This window comes from Thalassophryne amazonica, chromosome 2, assembly GCF_902500255.1.
Source record: "Thalassophryne amazonica chromosome 2, fThaAma1.1, whole genome shotgun sequence".
Taxonomy (NCBI): Eukaryota; Metazoa; Chordata; class Actinopteri; order Batrachoidiformes; family Batrachoididae; genus Thalassophryne; species Thalassophryne amazonica.
Window position 1 is genome coordinate 157,675,188 of NC_047104.1, and position 24,535 is coordinate 157,699,722.

General features: G+C 40.7%; 1 protein-coding gene across 3 annotated transcripts; it reads left to right on the forward strand.

Moving 5' to 3' along the window:
* The first annotated feature begins 1,392 nt into the window (after window positions 1-1,392).
* LOC117501222 (solute carrier family 25 member 44-like) lies at window positions 1,393-16,066 on the forward strand. 3 transcript variants are annotated; one of them, XM_034160087.1, is made up of 4 exons: window positions 1,393-1,577; window positions 6,409-7,073; window positions 13,014-13,141; window positions 15,836-16,066. In XM_034160087.1, exons 1-4 carry the CDS (start codon window positions 1,519-1,521, stop codon window positions 16,025-16,027), a joined length of 1,044 nt encoding a protein of 347 aa, XP_034015978.1. In that variant the 5' UTR covers window positions 1,393-1,518; the 3' UTR covers window positions 16,028-16,066. The 3 variants fall into 3 exon arrangements, with proteins under 3 accessions (XP_034015978.1, XP_034015987.1, XP_034015985.1); XM_034160096.1 differs by lacking the exon at window positions 15,836-16,066 and adding an exon at window positions 13,257-13,605; XM_034160094.1 differs by having other exon boundaries at window positions 1,450-1,577; window positions 6,405-7,073; window positions 15,836-16,027.
* Window positions 16,067-24,535: the final 8,469 nt, after the last annotated feature.

Sequence of the window (24,535 nt, forward strand, 5' to 3'; positions counted from 1 at the left end):
AATTTAATTAGCTTATAATGCGCCAAATCACAGCAAAAGCCGCCTCAAGGCGCCTTACATAAAACAAGTCAACATAAAATTTAATAAATTATTAAAAGTGAATAAAAAAAATTCAAATACATAAATAAAAACAAGTAAAAGAATGAAACAAATAAAAATAAAAACTATTCATAAGAAAGAGAATAAAAATAGGTTTTGAGTCTTGACTTAAAAATGTCCACCGACTCAGACTGCCTCACGGTCGCAGGAAGACTGTTCCACAGGGTGGGTGCACAATACAAAAAGGGTCTTTGACCTGCTGACTTCTTCACCCTGGGAACACAGAGAAGTCCCGCATCCTGCGACCGCAAAGCCCGGGCCGGCACGTAGAGTTCCACCAGATCAGCCAGATAAGATGGCGCCAGTCCATGAACAACCCTATAGAGGGTTTTCATGTGACGTATCGGTCACGTCATTTTGTGTCCTGCGGCCATTCTGGATTACAACGCGGTGGCCGCTGTATCACTCTACGTGCATTTGGCGAACAATTGCAGAAGCTTCAACGTCGGTGTGAAGAAGCCTCACGGCACCATGGCGCTAAGAGATCCGCCGCTACCAGAAATCCACTGCTACCAGAATTTTATTTTATTTTATTCGGCAATAAAATTATATAAGAATACATAAAAAATACTGCCGAGGATAACACAAGAACGCTTCCAATACGGACGCTTATTTACACTGTGGTCCTCGAGCACCGAGCTGCTGCCTGGTGAGAGAAGACGACCTCCGCTTTCAGAGCTGCGCTGTGATGCTCTGCAGGAGGCCGGCGAGGCTGACCTGGTCGGCAGCTTCCTAGTTCACAATATCGCAGTGTGACACGGTCGTCCAGTTCGTTACATCACCACTAAATTCACTATCTGGTATAAGACACGGATCCACTGAACCGACTGCTACACATCTATCACGATAAGTAGCTTTATCCCGAGGATTTAAAGCATCGTAATAACTGTACATTCTCTCCATTTTTCTATCACGCGCCAGCCTCCTTGTAATCCAGAATGGAGACGGCACCTGTCCTGCAGCAAATCGGTCACGTGATTGAAAACCCTCTATAAGTCAATAGCAAAACCTTAAAGTGAAGAGCTGTAAATACTTTCTGGATGTGATGTATTACTGCTATAATGGACTGGCGCAGAAGTTTGCAGCAATGCCACAATAAAGATGCTGTCGTTAAAGTCCGAATAATAATAAAATAATAATAATAATAATAATTCCTTTTCCAAGATGGCAGCTCTTGCCATGCGTGCCTGACTATTTCGGTGAATTACGATGGCCGCTCTAGTGTTGATTCAGCTCTATGTGCGCTAACTCAGAGGCTGCCTGTGATTGGTTGCTTCTGTCGCTTGGTTTTTGAATCGGAACAGGAAGTTTGTTGCGCTAGCGAATAGCTCGGCGGTAGCTAACTTTTAACGTCATTTTGCTTAATATGAATATTGAACGCTGTGATGTGTCAATATTTTAAATCAGGCGGTGGTAAAAATGGAAGTCAAGTTGACATTGAGGACACGAGCTTTTGAAATAAACATCTGTACGACCAGGTAAATGACTCTTAACATCTAGCTCTGCAGTGTTAGCACAGCATTAGCTAATAGGTTTGACATGATCAGAAGCCGTTTCTCTATTTAGGTTAATGTTAAGCTCAGGTTTTATTTGCAGCAGATGACTACCTTCAGCTGACTGATGTCACTTACATGTGGGAAAGTTTTCATGTTTGGTCTCATCAATCAAGTTGATCAAATAAAAACAACAATAAGCATTTTTTTTTAAGTGGAGAAATTATCACACAAGATTTTGTCACACTCAGACATTTGATTTTTTTAATGTTCAACTTTCGTCTACAAAAGATAAGGGCTAAGTGTAACAGAAGGCTGTTTTTCTTTAGCAGTTGCATTGTATCGTGGTAGAAGAGTTTACCAGAGGAGACTGTGACAACAGCTTCAAGTTGCGATGGAGCAGCGCCTACACACATACGTGATGACATTGCAACTCTGTCCGGTTAGGGAGACGCAGTTATGTTCAACAGCAAGAACTGTCAAGAAACTTTGTCGTGTGTGGTTGGAGTTGTGTGGTGGTAGGAATCGCCTTTTGAATACTTGAATGACGATGTCAGTCACACAAAGAAATCAAATAATAGTGAAAACATGTCTGTTGTGCCCAGAATGTTGGTATTTTGGTTGTTGAACTTTCCAAGCAATGAATGTAAAGCGGCACTAATGAAGGACACTGAAGCCAAAACCAAACAAGAAATCTGGACGTGCATTGACTTTCTGAGACATTGTTTAACCGGCATCCAGCTTTAATCAGTTACCCGTTCAGTGAGGTGTTGTAACATCAAGCCGAGTATTCCTTTAACTTTAACTAGTAATGACTTCATGACTTTCTTTGCTAATAAAATTTTAACTGTTAGAGAAAAAATTACTCATAACCATCCCAAAGACGTATCGTTATCTTTGGCTGCTTTCAGTGATGCCGGTATTTGGTTAGACTCTTTCTCTCCGATTGTTCTGTCTGAGTTATTTTCATTAGTTACTTCATCCAAACCATCAACATGTTTATTAGACCCCATTCCTACCAGGCTGCTCAAGGAAGCCCTACCATTAATTAATGCTTTGATCTTAAATATGATCAATCTATCTTTGTTAGTTGGCTATGTACCACAGGCTTTTAAGGTGGCAGTAATTAAACCATTACTTAAAAATCCATCACTTGACCCAGCTATCTTAGCTAATTATAGGCCAATCTCCAACCTTCCTTTTCTCTCAAAAATTCTTGAAAGAGTAGTTGTAAAACAGCTAACTGATCATCTGCAGAGGAATGGTCTATTTGAAGAGTTTCAGTCAGGTTTTAGAATTTATCATAGTACAGAAACAGCATTAGTGAAGGTTACAAATGATCTTCTTATGGCCTCAGACAGTGGACTCATCTCTGTGCTTGTTCTGTTAGACCTCAGTGCTGCTTTTGATACTGTTGACCATAAAATTTTATTACAGAGATTAGAGCATGTCATAGGTATTAAAGGCACTGCGCTGCAGTGGTTTGAATCATATTTATCTAATAGATTACAATTTGTTCATGTAAATGGGGAATCTTCTTCACAGACTAAGGTTAATTATGGAGTTCCACAAGGTTCTGTGCTAGGACCAATTTTATTCACTTTATACATGCTTACCTTAGGCAGTATTATTAGTCAGCATTGCTTAAATTTTCATTGTTACGCAGATGATACCCAGCTTTATCTATCCATGAAGCCAGAGGACACACACCAATTAGCTAAACTGCAGGATTGTCTTACAGACATAAAGACATGGATGACCTCTAATTTCCTGCTTTTAAACAGATAAAACTGAAGTTATTGTACTTGGCCCCACAAATCTTAGAAACATGGTGTCTAACCAGATCCTTACTCTGGATGGCATTACCCTGACCTCTAGTAATACTGTGAGAAATCTTGGAGTCATTTTTGATCAGGATATGTCATTCAATGCGCATATTAAACAAATATGCAGGACTGCTTTTTTGCATTTGCGCAATATCTCTAAAATTAGAAAGGTCTTGTCTCAGAGTGATGCTGAAAAACTAATTCATGCATTTATTTCCTCTAGGCTGGACTATTGTAATTCATTATTATCAGGTTGTCCTAAAAGTTCCCTGAAAAGCCTTCAGTTAATTCAAAATGCTGCAGCTAGAGTACTGACAGGGACTAGAAGGAGTGAGCATATCTCACCCATATTGGCTTCTCTTCATTGGCTTCCTGTTAATTCTAGAATAGAATTTAAAATTCTTCTTCTTACTTATAATGTTTCTTCGCTCTCAGACTGCAGGCTTACTTGTAGTTCCTAGGGTTTGTAAGAGTAGAATGGGAGGCAGAGCCTTCAGCTTTCAGGCTCCTCTCCTGTGGAACCAGCTCCCAATTCAGATCAGGGAGACAGACACCCTCTCTACTTTTAAGATTAGGCTTAAAACCTTCCTTTTTGCTAAAGCTTATAGTTAGGGCTGGATCAGGTGACCCTGAACCATCCCTTAGTTATGCTGCTATAGACTTAGACTGCTGGGGGGTTCCCATGATGCACTGAGTGTTTCTTTCTCTTTTTGCTCTGTATGCACCACTCTGCATTTAATCATTAGTGATTGATCTCTGCTCCCCTCCACTGCATGTCTTTTTCCTGGTTCTCTCCCTCAGCCCCAACCAGTCCCAGCAGAAGACTGCCCCTCCCTGAGCCTGGTTCTGCTGGAGGTTTCTTCCTGTTAAAAGGGAGTTTTTCCTTCCCACTGTCGCCAAGTGCTTGCTCACAGGGGGTCATTTTGACTGTTGGGGTTTTTCCGTAATTATTGTATGGCTTTGCCTTACAATATAAAGCGCCTTGGGGCAACTGTTTGTTGTGATTTGGTGCTATATAAATAAAATTGATTTGATTTTGATTTGATTTGAACATCCGACCGGTCAGCCGCTCCGTGAAGCGTCATAACATCCGACCGGTCACTGGGCTCGACAATGGCACTGGTCCGGTGGCCCGGCGGCCTTTTTTACATGTTCCGGGCCACCACGGGCCAGTGAAGTTCATATTTCACTGGTCCGTATGGGCCAGTAAGAATTAAAATCGCTGGTTGGGAGCTGGTTCCACAGGAGAGGAGCCTGAAAGCTGAAGGCTCTGCCTCCCATTCTACTCTTACAAACCCTAGGAACTACAAGTAAGCCTGCAGTCTGAGAGCGAAGTGCTCTATTGGGGTGATATGGTACTATGAGATCCCTAAGATAAGATGGGACCTGATTATTCAAAACCTTATAAGTAAGAAGAAGAATTTTAAATTCTATTCTAGAATTAACAGGAAGCCAATGAAGAGAGGCCAATATGGGTGAGATATGCTCTCTCCTTCTAGTCCCCGTTAGTACTCTAGCTGCAGCATTTTGAATTAACTGAAGGCTTTTCAGGGAACTTTTAGGACAACCTGATAATAATGAATTACAATAGTCCAGCCTAGAGGAAATAAATGCATGAATTAGTTTTTCAGCATCACTCTGAGACAAGACCTTTCTAATTTTAGAGATATTGCATAAATGCAAAAAAGCAGTCCTACATATTTGTTTAATATGCGCTTTGAATGACATATCCTGATCAAAAATGACTCCAAGATTTCTCACAGTATTACTAGAGGTCAGGGTAATGCCATCCAGAGTAAGGATCTGGTTAGACACCATGTTTCTAAGATTTGTGGGGCCAAGTACAATAACTTCAGTTTTATCTGAGTTTAAAAGCAGGAAATTAGAGGTCATCCATGTCTTTATGTCTGTAAGACAGTCCTGCAGTTTAGCTAATTGGTGTTTGTCCTCTGGCTTCATGGATAGATAAAGCTGGGTATCATCTGCGTAACAATGAAAATTTAAGCAATGCCGTCTAATAATATTGCCTAAGGGAAGCATGTATAAAGTGAATAAAATTGGTCCTAGCACAGAACCTTGTGGAACTCCATAATTAACTTTAGTCTGTGAAGAAGATTCCCCATTTACATGAACAAATTGTAATCTATTAGACAAATATGATTCAAACCACCGCAGCGCAGTGCCTTTAATACCTATGGCATGCTCTAATCTCTGTAATAAAATTTTATGGTCAACAGTATCAAAAGCAGCACTGAGGTCTAACAGAACAAGCACAGAGATGAGTCCACTGTCCGAGGCCATAAGAAGATCATTTGTAACCTTCACTAATGCTGTTTTTGTACTATGATGAATTCTAAAACCTGACTGAAACTCTTCAAATAGACCATTCCTCTGCAGATGATCAGTTAGCTGTTTTACAACTACCCTTTCAAGAATTTTTGAGAGAAAAGGAAGGTTGGAGATTGGCCTATAATTAGCTAAGATAGCTGGGTCAAGTGATGGCTTTTTAAGTAATGGTTTAATTACTGCCACCTTAAAAGCCTGTGGTACATAGCCAACTAATAAAGATAGATTGATCATATTTAAGATTGAAGCATTAAATAATGGTAGGGCTTCCTTGAGCAGCCTGGTAGGAATGGGGTCTAATAGACATGTTGATGGTTTGGAGGAAGTAACTAATGAAAATAACTCAGACAGAACAATCTGAGAGAAAGAGTCTAACCAAATACCGGCATCACTGAAAGCAGCCAAAAATAACGATACGTCTTTGGGATGGTTATGAGTAATTTTTTCTCTAATAGTTAAAATTTTATTAGCAAAGAAAGCCATGAAGTCATTACTAGTTAAAGTTAACATTCCATGACATTTTCCAAAGAAGCAATCCCAGTGTGCACCATGCCAAATCCAAAATGGAGGTATCCGTGAAACGGTCCATTGAAATGGAAAGCAAGTCACTGACAATGTTGTTGTTGTTTTTTACTGTTAGGCAGTGATCCATTTGATGAGTCATCTGCAACCACCAGCAGGATGCAGCAGAAAAGGACCATCCAGATCATTGAGTGGGAGGACCTGGACAAAAAGAAGTTCTACTTGTTCGGTGTGTTTATGACTATGACCATCCGGGCCACCATCTATCCAGCCAATCTCATCCGCACTCGGCTGCAAGTTCAGAAAGGAAAAACACTCTACAAAGGCACCTTTGATGCTTTCTTCAAAATCCTGCGAGTAGAGGGGGTGCAAGGCCTGTATCGCGGCTTTATGGTCAACACCTTCACACTTATCTCAGGCCAGGCTTACATCACCACCTATGAGGTGGTGAGGAAATATGTTTCCCACTATTCCCATGACAATACGGTCAAGTCGCTGGTGGCCGGCGGCTCGGCCTCTCTGGTTGCTCAGAGTATTACTGTGCCTATAGATGTTGTCTCACAACAGCTGATGATGCAAGGCCAAGGCGAGCATCTCGCCCGCTTTCGGCTACATTCTAAAACGGATAAGGGAAAGCCCAAAAGAGTCTTTGGCCAAACCAGGAACATGATGGCTCAGATTTTTGAAGCAGATGGTTTCCGAGGATTCTACAGGGGATATGTGGCATCTTTACTCACGTATATCCCAAACAGTGCTGTCTGGTGGCCTTTCTATCACTTCTACGCTGGTAAGTTGCAGATTGTACTTATTTTTTAGTAACAGTATAAGTACAGTGCATCTAGAAAGCATTCACAGCATTGCACTTTTTCCACATTTTTTATGTTGCAGCCTTATTCCAAAATGGATGCAATTCATTTTTTTCCCCTGAAAATTCTGCACACAATAACCGATAATAACAAAGTGAAAAACGTTTTGTGAGATTTTTGCAAATTTATAAAAAAACAAAAACAAAACAAAAAACTAAGAAATCACATGTACGTAAGTATTCACAGCCTTTACCATGAACCTCAAAATTGAGCTCAGGGCAATCCTGTTTCCAACGATCATCCACAGTTGACAGTCAGAGCACAAACCAAGCATGAGGTCAAAGGAATTGTCTGTAGACCTCCGAGACAGGATCGTCTTGAGGCACAAATCTGGGGAAGGGTACAGAAACATTTCTGCTGCTTTGAAGGTCCCAATGAGCACAGTGGCCTCCATCTTCTGTAAATGGAAGAAGTGCAGATCCACCAGGACTTTCCTAGAGCTGGCCACCTGGAGTTCACCAAAAGGCACCTGAAGGACTAGGGTTGGGTATCGAGAACCGGTTCTTTTCGAGAATCGTTAAGAAATGATTCGATCCACTGACATCAATAGCCTTTATTGGTCCTTCAGAGCGCCCGTTGTTTTTGATGGTGTTTTATTGAGAAAATGATCATTTCTTTACGTTGATTACAGACACTGCAGCGGCTCTGTAATCAACCGCTTCAGCAGCATGACTCTGCTTAAACCAGTGAAGCAGTGGGTCGGAGCACTGCTTCTTTGCTTCTTAACCCCTCTCAAAGCCATTAAAATATGTCAATCGTGAGTCACTAACTGGGACTCGTGTCTTGCTGCGAGCAAGAAACCAGAATCATCCTCTGTTTCCTTTGTATCACTCCAAACACTGCGCCGCTCGCTGCTGAGTCAAGTTAGAAAGATAGAATCCGGTCACAATTAATAACTTCAAAGCAAATCGCCGTTTTAAATCAAATGACACCTCTTTCCAAATGTTGTAATACAAACAATAAACGAAAACATTTTTTTCCCCCCCAAACGAGACGTTGTCCGTGTTTTATGAATTACATCCTGACATGCAGCGCAGCCGGCTGAGCTCAGCTCAGAGGCTATGGGGTGACATTTGTGCCATTAATGTCTGAAAGTAAATACTTTTGACAAAAACTACAGATTTTGTTTATTTCTATTTGTGTCCAGAGATCAAGGAACCAGTGACCAATTTCATATTTATTTACTTTAATGCTGTGTTTACACATAACGATGACAAGTCACGAATGCCACGAAGTACACATTCTTGGCCGCTGTTCACGAATGCGATGATTCGGGGCAGAGGCATCAGGTGTCCTCAGGAAGTGCTGCAACCTGTTACCACACGTTACGATTAATGGCACATGTTGCTGGAGAATTATCAGAAACCATTACGCACGGTCAAAAATAATGTTCCATTGTTCATTGTTGCGTGCTATTGCGCGTAACAGCGCATTAAGTTCTGTCACGTTGTGAATGCGGTGAATTGTCTCCACACACACACCCATATTCATCCAACCGAATTCAGATCGCTCCAGTTTTTCAGAAGAACTTTGTGACTGCATGCGTAGTTGGGCTCTGTGCCATGGAGTGGTGCAGAGAGGAGGAGGAGGACAGAGCCAGATGTGTGGCTTCATGCGTCTCGCGCATTTTCCCGAACATCAGGCACATGCAGCAGGTGGAACACCTGCAGGAGCGCGCTGAAGAGCACTGAAATGAGACTTTTAGCCGACTTGGTGTCAGCAATCAAACTGAATGCGGTGCAGCAGGGTGTAATTGTGCGCGCACTTCTTCCTGGAGGAGGTGCAGAGATGTCTGGCTGCACGTGAGTCTCCTCTCGCTCCTCTGGCTCGTTCTCCCGCTCATCGGTTACAACAGCAGGTGGAACACCTGCAGGAGCGTCCTGAGGAGCTTCAGCAGGAACTGTGGAACGACACTTGGCTGACTTCGCGTCACTGTTCCTCTTCAGCATACTGCATCAAACTGAACGCTGTGGAGCCAAGTTTAATTGTGTGCACGTGACAGAAAACTGATTCGTCGTGGCGCACAGTGAAATGTGACGCCGCGTTACAAGTCGTGTCAAAACAAGATAGTTTCTGTGTCACTACATAAAAACGCGTGACAGTTCGGGCTCCAAGAACCATCACAGGAACCACTACGAACGTTGTCACGTTCTATTAAGGATCACTACTCATCAAGATGGATCAGTATGCTCAGTTGCGACCTCCACGACGTGAGATGAAATGAGGGTGGTGTGTGACAATCATGGAAGATTTTTTGACAGGCAAAAAACATGCTCCATGAATATCAAGAATATCACACACCAACACGCACTATTAAGAAACCTATTCAGATGCATTAAGTCACATTAAGAATGTCAGGAATGTGTCACGAATAACAGAAAAATGACATTCGTAACGCGTCTTGGTTATGTGTAAACGCACCTTAACTCAATAAATATCACACTAATCAAGATGCAATAAGTCCCTTCTGAGGTTTTCAATAGAAGCATCAGTTACTTTCCTTTTGAAATTTACTGTTTCTTTTTGTTCCTTTTTATCAGTGAATGAATTGAAAGCTACAAAAACCGGTAAATGATCACTGACGTTACTTATGAGCAACTCACCTGTTAAGTTCCCTACAGTAGCATTTGTTAATATGTTATTGATGTTGATGAATTCGTAGTTATCCTAGTTAGAAGTGTGATTACTGGAAACAAGCCCATACAAAGCACAGAGTTTATAAATTCTGTTATATGTGCCTGACCATGAGGATTAAGTAAATCAATGTTAAAATCTCCACAAACAAAAGATCATTACTGTTATTATTAATTGTGTTGTACATTTCAGTTAATTTATCCACAAAAATATTTAAATTTGATCCGGGAGCTCTATAAACACAACTCACAATTATATTTTTTGATTTTTCTCACATGATTTCCACTGTAACGCATTCCATAATATTTTCCAAAGAAAAAGATATGTTTTGTAGAATTTGACTTTGATAATTTGAACAGTTAAAGTGCCACACCACTGCCCCGTTTCATCATCCTATTTGTGGCAAAAATCGTATCCCTCAAACTGGACAGTGTCAACCTGCTCCCCTAAGGTAATTATAAGCATGATCAACATTGTTATCATTATATATTTATAAGTATATAGTTCAGTGATCTTCAGTTCGGGTTCACTGGTGGACGTAGCACTAACATGGCGGCAGTACTGGTGAACAATGTGGTGACGTACTGCAAGTCTAGAGGATCCCTGGTGTATGCTTGTGCCCTTGCCGCCTGGGGCACGTTTGATGCTGTGCCGCATGAGATACTTTTTCGCAAGGCCATGGGCGTCATCCCGGATTGCTGCTGGGCTATGATGGTATCTTGGTATAAGTCGATTAATGTACAGGTTAAGTGGAGTGATTCTGTGTAGGCTCTCAGTTGTCCAGGTGGTTTCCATAGTAGAGAAGCTTGAATCTTCAACTGGACTGGGTTGCTTGACGTGAGGACGTTTCGCTTCAAATCACAGAAGCTTCCTCAGCTAAAAATAAATTCTTCTCTTCTCTGCAAGAGTCAAGACAGAAGTCAGACTACCAGAGCAAGAATTTTAGCTGAGGAAGCTTCTGTGATTTGAAGCGAAACGTCCTCACGTCAAGCAACCCAGTCCAGTCGAAGATTCAAGCTTCTCTATTAAGTGGAGTATTTATCGGGACCTATCAGTATTGAGAGAGGTACAAGGCAAGGTGGTTTAACCTCACCTTTTTGTTTAACTGTTTTTTATAAAGACCTCGTGGATAGATTGTCCTGTACTGTAGGAGGAATACACATTGGTGGTGAATCATACAGTGTGTTTTGTTATGCCGACGACCTGCTGGTGTGCAGTCTCACTGTGTTGGGCCTTCAGACATTAATTGATTGTGCTAATGATAATGTTTTCAGTCATGGCTTATCTTTCAACTTGGCCAAAACAGAATGTATTGTTTTGGGTGAATGCTATTTTGTACAGCAGCCAGAGTGGAAGATTCCACAATGACTGAGACTACTTTGTCTTAGTCTCAGTATCTGGGTATTTCATTGTCTCACACTGATCTGAACGCACATGTTACACAGTGTATCAGTGCGTGTCGTAAATCGTTTTACAGTTTACAGGGTGCAGGTCTTAATAATTGTGTGACAGATATCAGTTGTGCTTCGTATGTATGGAATGCCGCTATCAGGCCTGTGCTGTTATATGGAATGAATATGGTTGATGTGAGCAAGATCCCTGGGTGATGCCTTTTTAAGGCAACTGTTGGTGTATGTAAATTCTGTAGAACAACCCCAGTTCTGAATGCAATGGGTATATCACGGTTAGAGAATTCCATTGACATCTCTAACCTAGATTTGATCAGTTCAGTTTTTATGTCCACCTCACGTGCGAGGTCATTTTACTTGCATTTATTGAATTTGTCTTATTGTGGTCTGAACGTATCCACTCAGAAGGGACTTGTGTCCCGTGTCTATTTCTATTTGTTGTAAACGTGACATTAATTTTCTACGATACATTTTTGATCCTAAATATTCCTCCAGTGTTGGGTCAAATTTGAAAAGATCTAGTAATGTGTGTGGACTGACAGACGTTCAAATTTTATTGTCCAGGTGTGATCCTCACGACAAATGTATTTTAAATATGTTATTGATTCCATTTTAATTTGTCACTTATATTTATTGCTTATGTGATTACTTACTATCTTTTGGAGGCAAATAAATATTTATTTATTTATATCGTATCCCAGTTCCATTCCAACAGTTCATTTCTTAGTGAGTTTATGGATTCCTCTCTTTACTTATCTGTATTCAGTTTTTTTTCTATTTTTTTTTTTTCTCCAAGGTTTATAATTTTAACTGTAAATACTGGGAGATGGTCACTAATGTCGTTAATTAATAATCCACTAATTGCCTCATTATTAATGTCATTTGTGAATATGTTGTCAATGAAAGTAGCAGAAATAGATGTAATCCTACTGGGTCTGGTGATTTGAGAAAAAAGCACATACTGTACATTGCATCGATGAATTCATTTGTAGGTTTATAGTTGTTGGCATTTAAAAGGTCAATGTTCCAATCTGCACATATAAAAACTGTTTTGTTACCTATATTTGAAAACATACTTTCCATCCATTCACTGAAACTTCCATTACTAGAATCTGGTTTTCTATATATACAGCTCACAATAATATTTGTGTTTTTATTTTTCTCGCAGATTTTAATCGATAAGCGTTAAGGGACTTTCACATTGAACACGTCGGAAGCGTCAGAAGCGTCAAAAATCAGTCTAAAAAGCATTATTTTCAATGAGACACGTTGCTTTTTAGAGGTGTCAAAATGAACCCAATGACCAGGCTTTATATGACTTGGTAGGATTACATAAATAATGAGCACATCACTTTAGTTTTTGCGTTTCTGAGCACCTCACATTTTTAAGCATAATGCACCTCACAGTTTGAGGTTTGTTTTTGTTTTACTTTTGTTTGTTAGTTCTACCGGGCCTGAAGAAATTCTAACTTTTAAAGTAGGAATATATGTAGTAATAATTTCATCAATTTTCAACAGTGCTAGTACTACACACTATAATGGAGTTCAAGTACTTGGTCATGACTGTGCCGCACAACAACATGACTACGTGGTAACTCCAAGGCATAATGGAAAAGAATAAAAGTAGCAATTAAAAGCAGAGTTCAAGTAGTTAACAACACAATAAATCAATAGAATAAGAAAAAAATCAAAATGTTGGAAAGATGCCGTGTACAGTGTATGTGCCACCTACTACTTACATTGGTATTGGCCACCAAATGTATTTATTTTTTTAATGGTAGAATCGTCTGTGATTATTTGATGTATGTTGTTCAACAGAGCAGCTCTCAAAACTGGCTCCCAGTGACTGCCCTCATCTGGTTCTGCAAGCTGTGGCTGGACCGCTGGCTGCTGCTACTGCTGCAACTGTCACCAACCCAATGGATGTCGTGAGAGCCCGAGTACAGGTATTTGTTCTTAACATTGGTCTGAGGAAAATTGCACACCACGGATCGTTGTGTCAGCGGTAGCTACTTTAAGAGGCAAGTTGCAGGATACCTAGTTTTATTTTTTCTTGTCTAGAGGGTAGTCTACCCAACCAAAGTATATTCAGAAAAGTAGCCCATGATAAGTATTCACCACCTTGTGCTTTTGCATGCTTTTAGTGCTTTAGGACATAAAGAATGGCTTCATTATGTAAACATGGTTCAGGTTATGCAGTTGAATCTCAAAGGGAAAACAAATCTTGACGCCAATACTTTTGCAGGTGAAGGAAGTCAAAGGCCTTTAGGGTCCTAAAGGTGAAATTTGGGCAAGTCCTTGGCCCTCTTCAGTCACTGGGGTCCTCAACACTTGGGTGCTTAATGCGCTGGATCATGCATAAAGAAACGCGCCACATGGCCAAAATGTCAACACTGACACTCCTTCACAATGCAAGTCCCAATCCAAATATGAAAGGCACATTCACATGAATGTGCAAAATGAAGGGAATGGGTGAAGTTGCAGGATGACTGGAGGGTATATGGATTGGGCCTTAGTCTCTCTAACCACCCATTTGAAACAATGACTGGAGGGTATATGGATTGGGCCTTAGTCTCTCTAACCACCCATTTGAAATAGTCATTCAGCTGTACCAAAGGATCCTCCAAAGGGACTTGGTACCAAAGACATCCGGTCATCACCTTAAGTAACTGCTTAACATCCAAGTCTCACAACCATACAGTAAGGTGGGAAGCATCCGGATCCTAAAGACTTGGACCTTCATTCTCCTCCATAAAGTCTTTCCCGGACATCTCTTGATCTCAAAGGCTGAGGACCTATAGATATGAATGTCACAGCCAAGAAAAGTGAATGTCTTCAAGTTCAACACTTTTCTCACATACAGATACACTTTTGATGGCTGAGTCCACAAAGTCATTACAAACCTGGATCTTAGTCTTGATCCAGGACAGTCGTAAACTTGGAAAATCTGATTCCTCACTCAGGTTCTCAAGTTTTGCAGTGAGGGTATTCATTGATGCTGCAAAGTCAAGGTGCCCACAAAATTAAGGTCAATGTACCTTTTCACCCTCATGAGATCACCTAGGTCCCTGGTTTCCACAATCCTGTCCAACACCCAGTCCATGCAAGGCTTGAACAATGTAGAAGCCAGAACACATCCATGGTGAACATCAGCTTTCACTGTGAAAAACTCAGTCTCTGCCTTAAGTATGTACAGTACTCTACAGTATCTGTGTATAGGTTGGCTTTAATGTCCAGTAGATTCTTAGGGATCCCATGAATTCTCAGGATGTCCCAGAGAGCAGTCCGTTCAACTGGCTTAAATACTTGGCAAAAATCAACATAGGCTGTGAAGAAGCACTGTTGAGATTCACTCTTGCATGTTATGAGTACTTGCAGGGCTACAGTGTGGTTGATGGTTGACTTCTTGGGCATGAAGCCAGACTGTTCCTGGTCTCTGAGCAGCAAGTAGCTGGAACTGAATCCAATTTAAAAATAGTCCTTGCAAGTACCTTCCCTGGCACAGAGAGCAATGTGATAACCCATAGTTGTTCCAATCCATGTGATCGCCCCAGGCTTCATTTCTAGATTGCTACAACAAGTCGTTTCTTCCAGTTTGTGGGGATGATGCCTGTCTCCGAGATTGAATCAAAGATTGAAACAAAGCTCATTTGTAATGTGAGGAAAACAGTATTTCCATCTGCCTGGAGGAGCTCAGCTCCATTGCTGCAGATCACTGGATGTTTTCCTGCCCTCAGCTGTTTTATGGCCTTTGTGATCTCACAGCACTTGGTGGTTCACAGTTTACTGGAGAATCAGCCACAAAAAAACCCTAGTACTGTAGATGTCTAACATTCCAGCAGGAAGATCAGCCATATACAACTATTAAAAGTAGACTGGCCAAAGTGACAGTACAGCAGAGGCATCTGTCAGAATTTAACCATTTTCTGCCATAACAGTATTGGACGAGGTGTCCAACAAAGTGCGAAACAAAGTACTTTGATTCCTCTGTAAGCAGGTCAAGGGTCTGTAGACCATAATTGGTGTGTCACCTGATCACGGATTCCTCTAACAGATGCCTCCTTGTCCGCTCTCAGGTCCATCACAGCTCGCATTCTCAGCTCCCTGTACAGCCTAGACCTTTCCCTCAAGTCAATCACTACGACTCCTCTGGATGATATTTAGTGCCCTCGGTTATGAAACAGCTCCTCCTGTGGACACTGGTAGCTTCAGTACAATGCTAAGCATCTTTCAAGCTCTGGTTGCAGAAGAACACCCACAGTCCATTTGGATCGACAGTCTCCTGTGTCCGCACTACAAACATTGTGCAAGGTTTCAAAAATTATTTTCAACCTTGCAAAATATTAGATTTCAAACCTTCAAACAATGTTTCATCTGTTCAAACTTTTTTCCCCCCAGTTTTGAATTTAGGCATTATGGCAACGTACTCTCCAGCAGGTGTTAGTGTTCAGTGGGTGTCAGGTTTGGATGGTTAGCCTCACCTACATTTTTGTTGTAAAGCCCTACAGTGTTACGAGCACCCAAAACATGCAAAAGCCCAAAGGTGGTAACGTTCGTCTTTACGGTACATGGTGGCGCTCAGCACTACTGAGTACAGTGTTGGTTACATGTGTTAATGTTGCATGTTCATGTGTGTTTAGGTTGAAGGTAGGACTTCTGTCATCAAGACCTTCAAGCAGCTGATCGCTGAGGAGGGTCTCTGGGGTTTGACCAAAGGACTGTCGGCACGCATCATTTCATCCACGCCCACTGCCATCGTCATGGTGGTTGGCTATGAGACGCTAAAAAAACTAAGTTTGCGACCTGAGTTGGTGGATTCAAGACACTGGTAGACAATCCTGAGACATGCAGATTATTTTCTGTTTTACCTGTAAACAGGATTAAAAAAAAAAAAATTACTAGAAGGGATTGCCCCCCCCCCCCTTTCCTCCCCCAGGAACAGAAATGTGATTTGATGACGTTTAGTTGACGTTGCACTGGTTTTACTGCTGTATTGGACTGTTCTTGGCAGTCTGAGACTGGTAGGTGAAGGCTACAGGCTACATGTCGCTGCTAAACAGGGTTCTTGCTTGTCTGTGAGATTAAAAGTTGACTACGATATTAGTTTTGCTCCGAACAGTCAAGCAGTTCCTTTCTGTGTTGCCGTATCAAAAATTAACAGAAGAACATAGTTTCTGCAGTCATCTTTATTTGTTCTATGGAGTGAAATTTGTGAGTATGAATGCTAATGGTACTAAGCTGATGGTTACTATAGCAATTTGTGTTCACACTACCGTAAGAATACCTAGCAGTGTTGAACCCGCGGGGAAACCTGGTTCAGATCAGGTCACTTATAATCACATTGATGGCCAACAGCTCATTAGGAAGTTGTTAGGAATTAGAAATGGTTTCTCACTTTACTTACGTAAAGTGAGAAACCATTTCTAATTTCTGTGGCCACTGACAGTGCTGCACCACAGAAGAGCTCATTTTGGAAATTGTCAATTACAAAGCTTAACAAACAATTTTACACAACAGTTTGCTCGAGGCTCAGCTTTGTGCACACTTATAAGTGCTGTCATCGATATAACTGAAAAATCTAAGAAATACATCTGTGTGATCAGACAGCCTGAAAAACAGGAGAGGTGCATGTTCATGGCGGGACTAAAATAACGTCCTGTGACACAGACCTTTAGCATCAGCACGTGTTAAGATCCAGAATTTGACAGATTGAAAAAGTTAACGAGTTTTGGGGTGAAGTGATTTACATCCTCTGTAAATCTGAACCTTCACTTTCGAATGAAAGCTCAGAAGCTTCGTTATTAGACATAAGTGTTCGTTTCACTTTGTCATCCGTCGGAATGGTTCTGCTTTTCCTAAAACGTACATCACATGCTGAGAAATGACATTTTCCTTAAATGCACCTGCTGACTCATGGAGCGAAAGGGATAATTAGCAATAAAACACATCAACGTCCACTAATTATTACCGCATGTGTGCAGATGGACTTATAATCATTAATACTTTGATGTGTTATTTCTTACATTGCAAGTTCATCATTAGCACTTACATTTTGTCCGGGATTATAGCTGGACATTTTGTTTCTCAAAATTTTTTTGAACAATACAGACGGGTGTCAAAATTTGAATCACAAGGACAAAGTGAGAATTTCACAACATTAAGTGACTCTGACACAGTTTCAAAATATTTCTGGGCATGCCCCTGGACCCTCCGAGGGGGCCTCACGCCTGTGGCACACGAAGCTGCACAGGGTGTCCACTCACAGAAAATGTTCAAAAACTTTTCAGTTGTTTGCAGCCATGACCCCTGGCAGCAGGCCAGCCATAGCCCAGAGAACTCAGCCCAATCCAGCAAACATGACTTTACAGGTGTGATGTACATTGTGTGAGGTCACTCAAAATGAACACTGGTGCCAATTTTACTGTGGAAACAAAAGCTTGTATGATTGAAAATTCACTCTTTGGGGGCTGCAGTGCTCCTGTTGTGGGGTTTTTGTTTTTTTACTTTGACCCAATATACATATTACATGTCTACAAGACACTTATGTCAGGGTGTATCATGAAAAAACTAGGTGTGTCACATAGCGTGTCATCCTAGGTTCACCCATTTATGATAAACTGGAGTTAAGTATTGTGTTTTTTATGGGGGAGGCAGGTGGTGTGTGTGTGTGTATTACACCTAATTTATTTGTGTCTTAAAATCCGGCAGTATTTCTGCTGTTATTTGACTGCTACCTCTGAGGCCATCCCTGATACTTGATACTTGGTGGGCGGTATGTCCACTGAGCTGCCATGCTACTTTTAGTTTCTAATTTGTACCGTTGGACTGTTTCATGGCTGAACAGCCCAAAAGTGCAAAAACAAAGCATCATACGCTTTTCTTTTGTTCCAGTTACTTTCACACTGGACTGTGTTTGCGTGGACCAAACACATTATTAAATAAGCTGCACATTTTGGTGTGCCATAATGATGGAAAAATAATTCAGGGGGAAATAATTTAATGATAAGCCCTACGTACCGGCTCGGGCCCTGCGTTCGCAGGGCACGGAATTCTGTGTTCCTAGGGTGAATTAAAAAGTCTGCCGGTCACAGAGCCGTTTCCTATTGTGTCCCTGCCCTGTGGAATGATCTCCTGCTGCACATAAGCCAGTTGGACACTGGAGACTTTTAAATCAAAACTTAAGACCCACCTGTTTCCCCTGTTTTATCATTAGTATTTTATCTGTGTTATTATGTATATTATATATTTTTTTTTAACTTTCTTATGGGTTGCTTTTGATCATGTTTTTGTTGTTTTCTGTGTTGTGTGAAGCGCCTTGAGGTGATTTTGTTGTGAAATGGCGCTATATAAATGAATAAATTGAAATAAATTCTTAAGGAGGAAAAGTCGCCACAATCTCAAACAATAGGTGATGTCAAACACCGGCACATGCACCTGAATATACTTCATTACTTAATTTACAGCCACTAATAAATCTCTTAAGTATAACAGCTGTGGTTATTTTATCTTCCCTGGATAACTGTGTTGAGTTTGGTTCTGGGTCCTTCATTGACTTTCTTGTGTTGGAATGTGATTTTGGTTTAATATGGATGAATATATTTGATGATATTTCTTTGAGCAGCTGTTTGATTTGTTCACTGTGTGTTTTAAACATTGGTCCCAACACTGTCAGCTCATCTTCAGATACGTTTGATATTTGTCTTGTGCTCAGGCAACATTAAACGGTAAATGGGCTGATGTCAGGGTGATTATCGTGGAAAAATGTCTCTAGTCATCAGCAGGCAGTCATGATGCAGACGTCTGTCATAATGTTGACACCTGTTTAAAACTTTTTCTTTCAATATGTTGTCTTCAGTGTTGAGTAATTTATTGTGAAATCAAACCTGCTCCTTGTGCATATTTATGTCATTTCATGTGTGGAGATTTATCCTTTTGGTCAGTAAAACATCAAAACTGCTGAACGTCATTTGCTTCAGTGTTCTCGCTTTTGCTTTTCTCAGTGGTGGTTGCTGATTTTTTTTTTTTTTAATTACTGTCTTATTTCCGTAAAAATGATGCTCTATAATCATCAGAATCTGTTAGCACGGTTTCTCAAAGTTGATTTCCATGAAAGGTAAATGACTACCCTTACAAGATAAAGAACTTTTTTTAACCTTCCTTTGGAAAAAAAAAGAAAATTAAATTAAAAAATCTGTTTCTCTATTCTCCCTGGGTACCAGACTGTGACTGCCCCTAGTGGTTGAATTGTGTCTAAACGTAATTAGGATGGTTAAATGCAGAGGACAAATTTTGTTGTATGTATGTGGATATGTACAATGACAAAGGTTCTATTCTATGACGAATACACTGATTGGTCTAAATATCTTTCAGGCCAAGTCAGTTTTGGTGGCCAAGGTCAAAAGTCAAACAGTTCCTGTGCCTGGTTGATAGACATTGCTGAGGTTGCACTCAGTGAAACTTGAAGGGCAGCTTGGTGGAAGAGGGGACCAGTGGAATCTGGAATGAAGCTTTTTCTCCTTGATATTTGCAACCAAGAACGGTGGCCTTTAGGACATGGCTCAGGATCATCAATGGGCAACAGGTCTGGACTGCAGGCAGGCCAGTCTAGTACCCGCACTCTTTTACTACGAAGCCACGCTGTTGTAACACGTGCAGAATGTGTCTTGGCATTGTCTTGCTGAAATAAGCAGGGAAGTCCCTGAAAAAAACATTGCTTGGATGGCAGCAACCCCCCCAGAAGCTGGAGTTTTTTTTTTTTTTTTTTTACCCATGCTAATGCTCTCCAGAAGCATTTACTGAAAAAAAAAGTCTGAAGGACCTAATTGACATAGTGAGATGTTGAAGAACTTTGCTCTTTATGCCCGTGACATATACATATTAGATACCAGGGATCATGGATCAGTTTGAATACACCAAAATACTTGAAGAGGTGATGTTGCTTTAACGCCAACAAGGAAATGCAGAGGAACTGTGGACTGTAGTCCAAAGGTCCTGGACTGGAAAACCTGTTCACTGAGGACAGATTGGTTGACTTCATGAAACACAGATGTGAATCAGGTCTCAGAAAGTGTTTATACAACTAAATATTAGTTCAGTCATTCACAGGAAAGATGAACAGATACTTTTGAACAACCTAAGAATAATTTTTCTTCACTTTCTGAAAAGTAATTACAAATCTGATACATTTTTTTTTTCATGTCTTGATTTGGAATAGAATCTGCAGTGTTTCCAGTGCATGTATGGAAGTCTTCTTCTTTGTCTTTCAGCTGTTCCCGTTAGGGGTCGCCACAGCAGACCAATCGTTTCCGTCTCACCCTGTCCTCTGTATCTTCCTCTGTCTCACCAACCACCTGCATGTCCTCCCTCAGCACATCCATAAACCTACTCTTTGGCCTCCCTCTTCTCCTCTTGCCTGGTGGCTCCATCCTCAGCATCCTTCTCCCTATAAGGGTGATTCTTAGATTACGGGCACTTATTATGTCCTTTGATCATATTGTATGAAAAACAAAAAAAAGGGGGAAATTTCACACTTTTATAGTTATCTTTACAAAGAAAGTGTGTTAAGAAATTTGTTCTCGTAGTCTACGATGACTTTTTCACCTTTTTTCAGCATCATTATATGCAAATATTGCCGTTTTGTGCTTGTCCCACACCCAGACTTTTGATTTTCAATGATAAAAATGAATGGTAAAGAAATGTTTTTTCTAATGTTTTAAAATATCTCTGAATAAAATGTCAGTAAAATAATCAAAACATAATTGGGGTATTCAATGTCATACAACTGTTGTGATTTTTTTTAAACAAAATGTAGTTGTCCCACACTATTGCTGTAATTTCCACCACAACATTGTAATGTCCCTTTAAACAGTTTGTATGAAAGATTGTTTGGGTAGTTTCTATGGAGATAAACAGTGACATCAGAGCACATGTATATAGCACCAAATCACAACAAACAGTTGCCCCAAGGCGCTTTATATTGTAAGGCAATGGTGTGGTGGAAATTACATTTACAAGGCCAATAGTGCCCGTAGTTAAAGAATCACCCTTATACCCTGGGTCCCTCCTCTGCACATGTCCAAACCATCGCAATCTCACCTCTCTAACTTTGTCTCCAACAGAGGTGTCAAGTAACGAAGTACAAATACCTCGTTACTGTACTTAAGTACACTTTTTAGGTATCTATACTTTACTCCATTACTTATTTTTCTGCCTACTTCTGACTTCTACTCATTACATTTTCACACAAGTATCTGTGCTTTCTATTCCTTACATTTTTAAAACAAACAGCCTCGTTACTCTTGCCTTCAGTTTAATGTTTTATATATATATATTTCACGTCATGTGCGCCTGTAATCAACTTTTCTGCAGCACGGCTTTGCTTTGAACCGTGAACCAATCCAGGCAGTGGTTCGCGACTGAAGCAATGCTTCGACCATTGCTTCGTTTATTCTTTCTTTCGCTTAATTTTCCCCCGCTAAAACCCTAAAGAGCATACTTCTGTGAGTATTATTTATCTTTTCTATGTTAAACCGACCTGTTATGGTCTTCTGAAACAGTTGATAGATGTATTTTATAACTTAAAGACGGGAGCGACGCTAACCCGTTAGCATGTCTATGGCATTTTCAATGTTAAAAGTTAGCATTAAGCAGCTCTCATCACGTTCGGGTGCATTTGTTTTCAAATTGTAATATTTCTTAAATTTATTTTTGTTTATATATTAATAATCTAATGATTATTATATACAATTTTAGAGAAAGAGGCAAAAAGAACCTGAATAGAAAAACAAAATATAAACGCAACTAACAATGAACATACATATATAAATACATACATAAATAAGTGTTTCCTGTGAACACCTAGTGACTATTACACCTCCACTTCATCCCTGTCTTATTTAATGACAATTTGTTTTGGTCAAACCATATTTTCAATGTATTAATTTCTTCAGTTATTTCCTCCAGAACTATCTGCCAAACTAGAAAACTGCTGCGTCCTAGTAAGAGCAGAATACTACTGGAATGAATTTCTTCACTAAATGGATGCTGCACTCAGTGCAGTTTATTGTCTGGAATAGTCCCAGATTGCATTTCAGAGCTTCTAGAATTGAAACATTTTCGTGCAGGTGGTGTTGGGGGGTAATTTTGGGTCTTGGGCCACATGTAGAAGGAATCAGTTTTTAAATTAAGCTTTCAATTCATATAGTGGCATCTACCTTTTTTTTAAAGGTTACTTTATACTTTTATACTTTAAGTAGGTTTTGGAGCACATACTTTTTCACTTTTACTTGAGTAAAGAAGTCAAGTTGATACTTCAACTTTTACCAGAGTGTTTTTAAACTGCAGTATCTATACTTCTACTTAAGTAACAAATGTGTGTACTTTGGACACCACTCCAAACCGTCCCACCTGAGCTGTCCCTCTGATATGTTCATTCCTAATCTTGTCCATTCTTGTCACTCCCAAAGAGAATCTCAACATCTTCAGCTCTGCCTCCTGTCTTTTTGTTAGTGCCACTGTCTCTAAGCTGTACAACATAGCTGGTCTCACTACTGTTTTGTAAACTTTCCCCTTCACTCTTGCTGATATTCTTCGGTCACAAATCACTCCTGCCACCTTTCTCCACCCACTCCACCCTGCCTGCACTCTCTTCTTCACCTCTCTACCACACTCTCCATTACTTTGAACAGTTGACCCCAAATATTTAAACTCATCTACTTTCACCACTTCTACTCCTTGTAACTGCACTATTCCACTGGGCTCCCTCTCATTCACACACATGGACTCAGTCTTGCTTCTACTGGCTTTCATTCCCCTTCTCTCCAAAGCATATCTCCACTTCCCCAGACTAGACTCAACTTGCTCTCTACTCTCACTACAGATCACAATGTCATCTGCAAACATCATAGTCCATGGGGACTCCTGTCTGATCTCATCCGTCAACCTGTCCATCACCACTGCAAACAAGAAAGGGCTCAGAGCTGATCCTTGGTGTAATCCCACCTCCACCTTGAATGAGTCTGTCATTCCGACTGCGCATCTCACCGCTGTCACACTATTCTTGTACATGTCCTGCACTACCCTAACATACTTCTCTGCCATTCCAGACTTCCTCATACAATACCACAGCTCTTCTCTTGGCACCCTATCATAAGCTTTTTGTAAGTCCACAAACACATAATTAACTTTCTTGTCCAAAATTGCTTCCCCTCCAACCAGTGTTTCTCTCAGCTGCTCGCTAAATTTCACACAACAGTCTTCCTCGTTCAGCTTCCACCATCTGATCCTTTGTTGAGCTCTCACTCTCCTCTTCTTCTTCACCTCTAAAGTCATCCTACAAACAACCATCCTATGCTGTCTAGTGACACTCTCTCCTGCCACCACCTTACAGTCTCTGATTTCTTTTAGCTTGTATCTCCTATAAAGAATGTAGTCCACCTGTGTGCACCTTCCCCCCCTATATGTTACCCTGTGCTCCTCCCTTTTCTTAAAGTAGGTATTCACCACAGCCATTTCCATCCTTTTTGCAAAATCAACTACCATCTGTCCTTCCCCATTCCTATCCTTGATACCATATCTACCCATTACTTCCTCATCACCTCTGTTCCCTTCACCAACATGCCCATTGAAGTCTGCTCCTATCACCACTCTTTCATGCTTGGGCACACTCTCCACCACCTCATCTAACACACTCCAGAAATCTTCTTTCTCCTTCATCTCATAACCTACCTGTGGGGCATATGCACTGATGATATTCATCATCACTCCTTCAATTTCTAACTTCACACTCATCACCCTGTCAGACACTCGCTTAACCTCCATCACACTTTTAACATACTCTTCCTTTAAAATGACCCCAACACCATTTCTCTTCCTGTCCTCACCATGGTACAACAACTTGAACCCACCGCCGATGCCTGATGCTCCTGCTCTTACTTCCCTTCCACTTGGTCTCTTGCACACACAATATGTCTACCTTTCTCCTCTCCATCATATCAGCCAGCTCTCTCCCTTTACCAGCCATACTACCAACATTCAAAGTCCCCACTCTCATTTCCACCCTTCTAGTTTTCTTCCTCTCCCGCTGTTTGTGGAAACATTCTCCTTCGCTTCTTCGTTGTCTTCGCCCAGTGCATGTATGGAAGTAAAGGCTATTATAAGGATCGTGAGCGTTCCTCACTTTTTTAAATACACTGCTATTATTTTAAACACATCAGTACATAGAAATATAAAAGCCAAAATGATGAATGGAAATGGATTTACTTGTGCTGCTTTTAGTAAGGCACAAGTAAACCATCAATTTTACAGCCAGTTTTTTTTTTTTTTCCGGACAAGTCAGATGA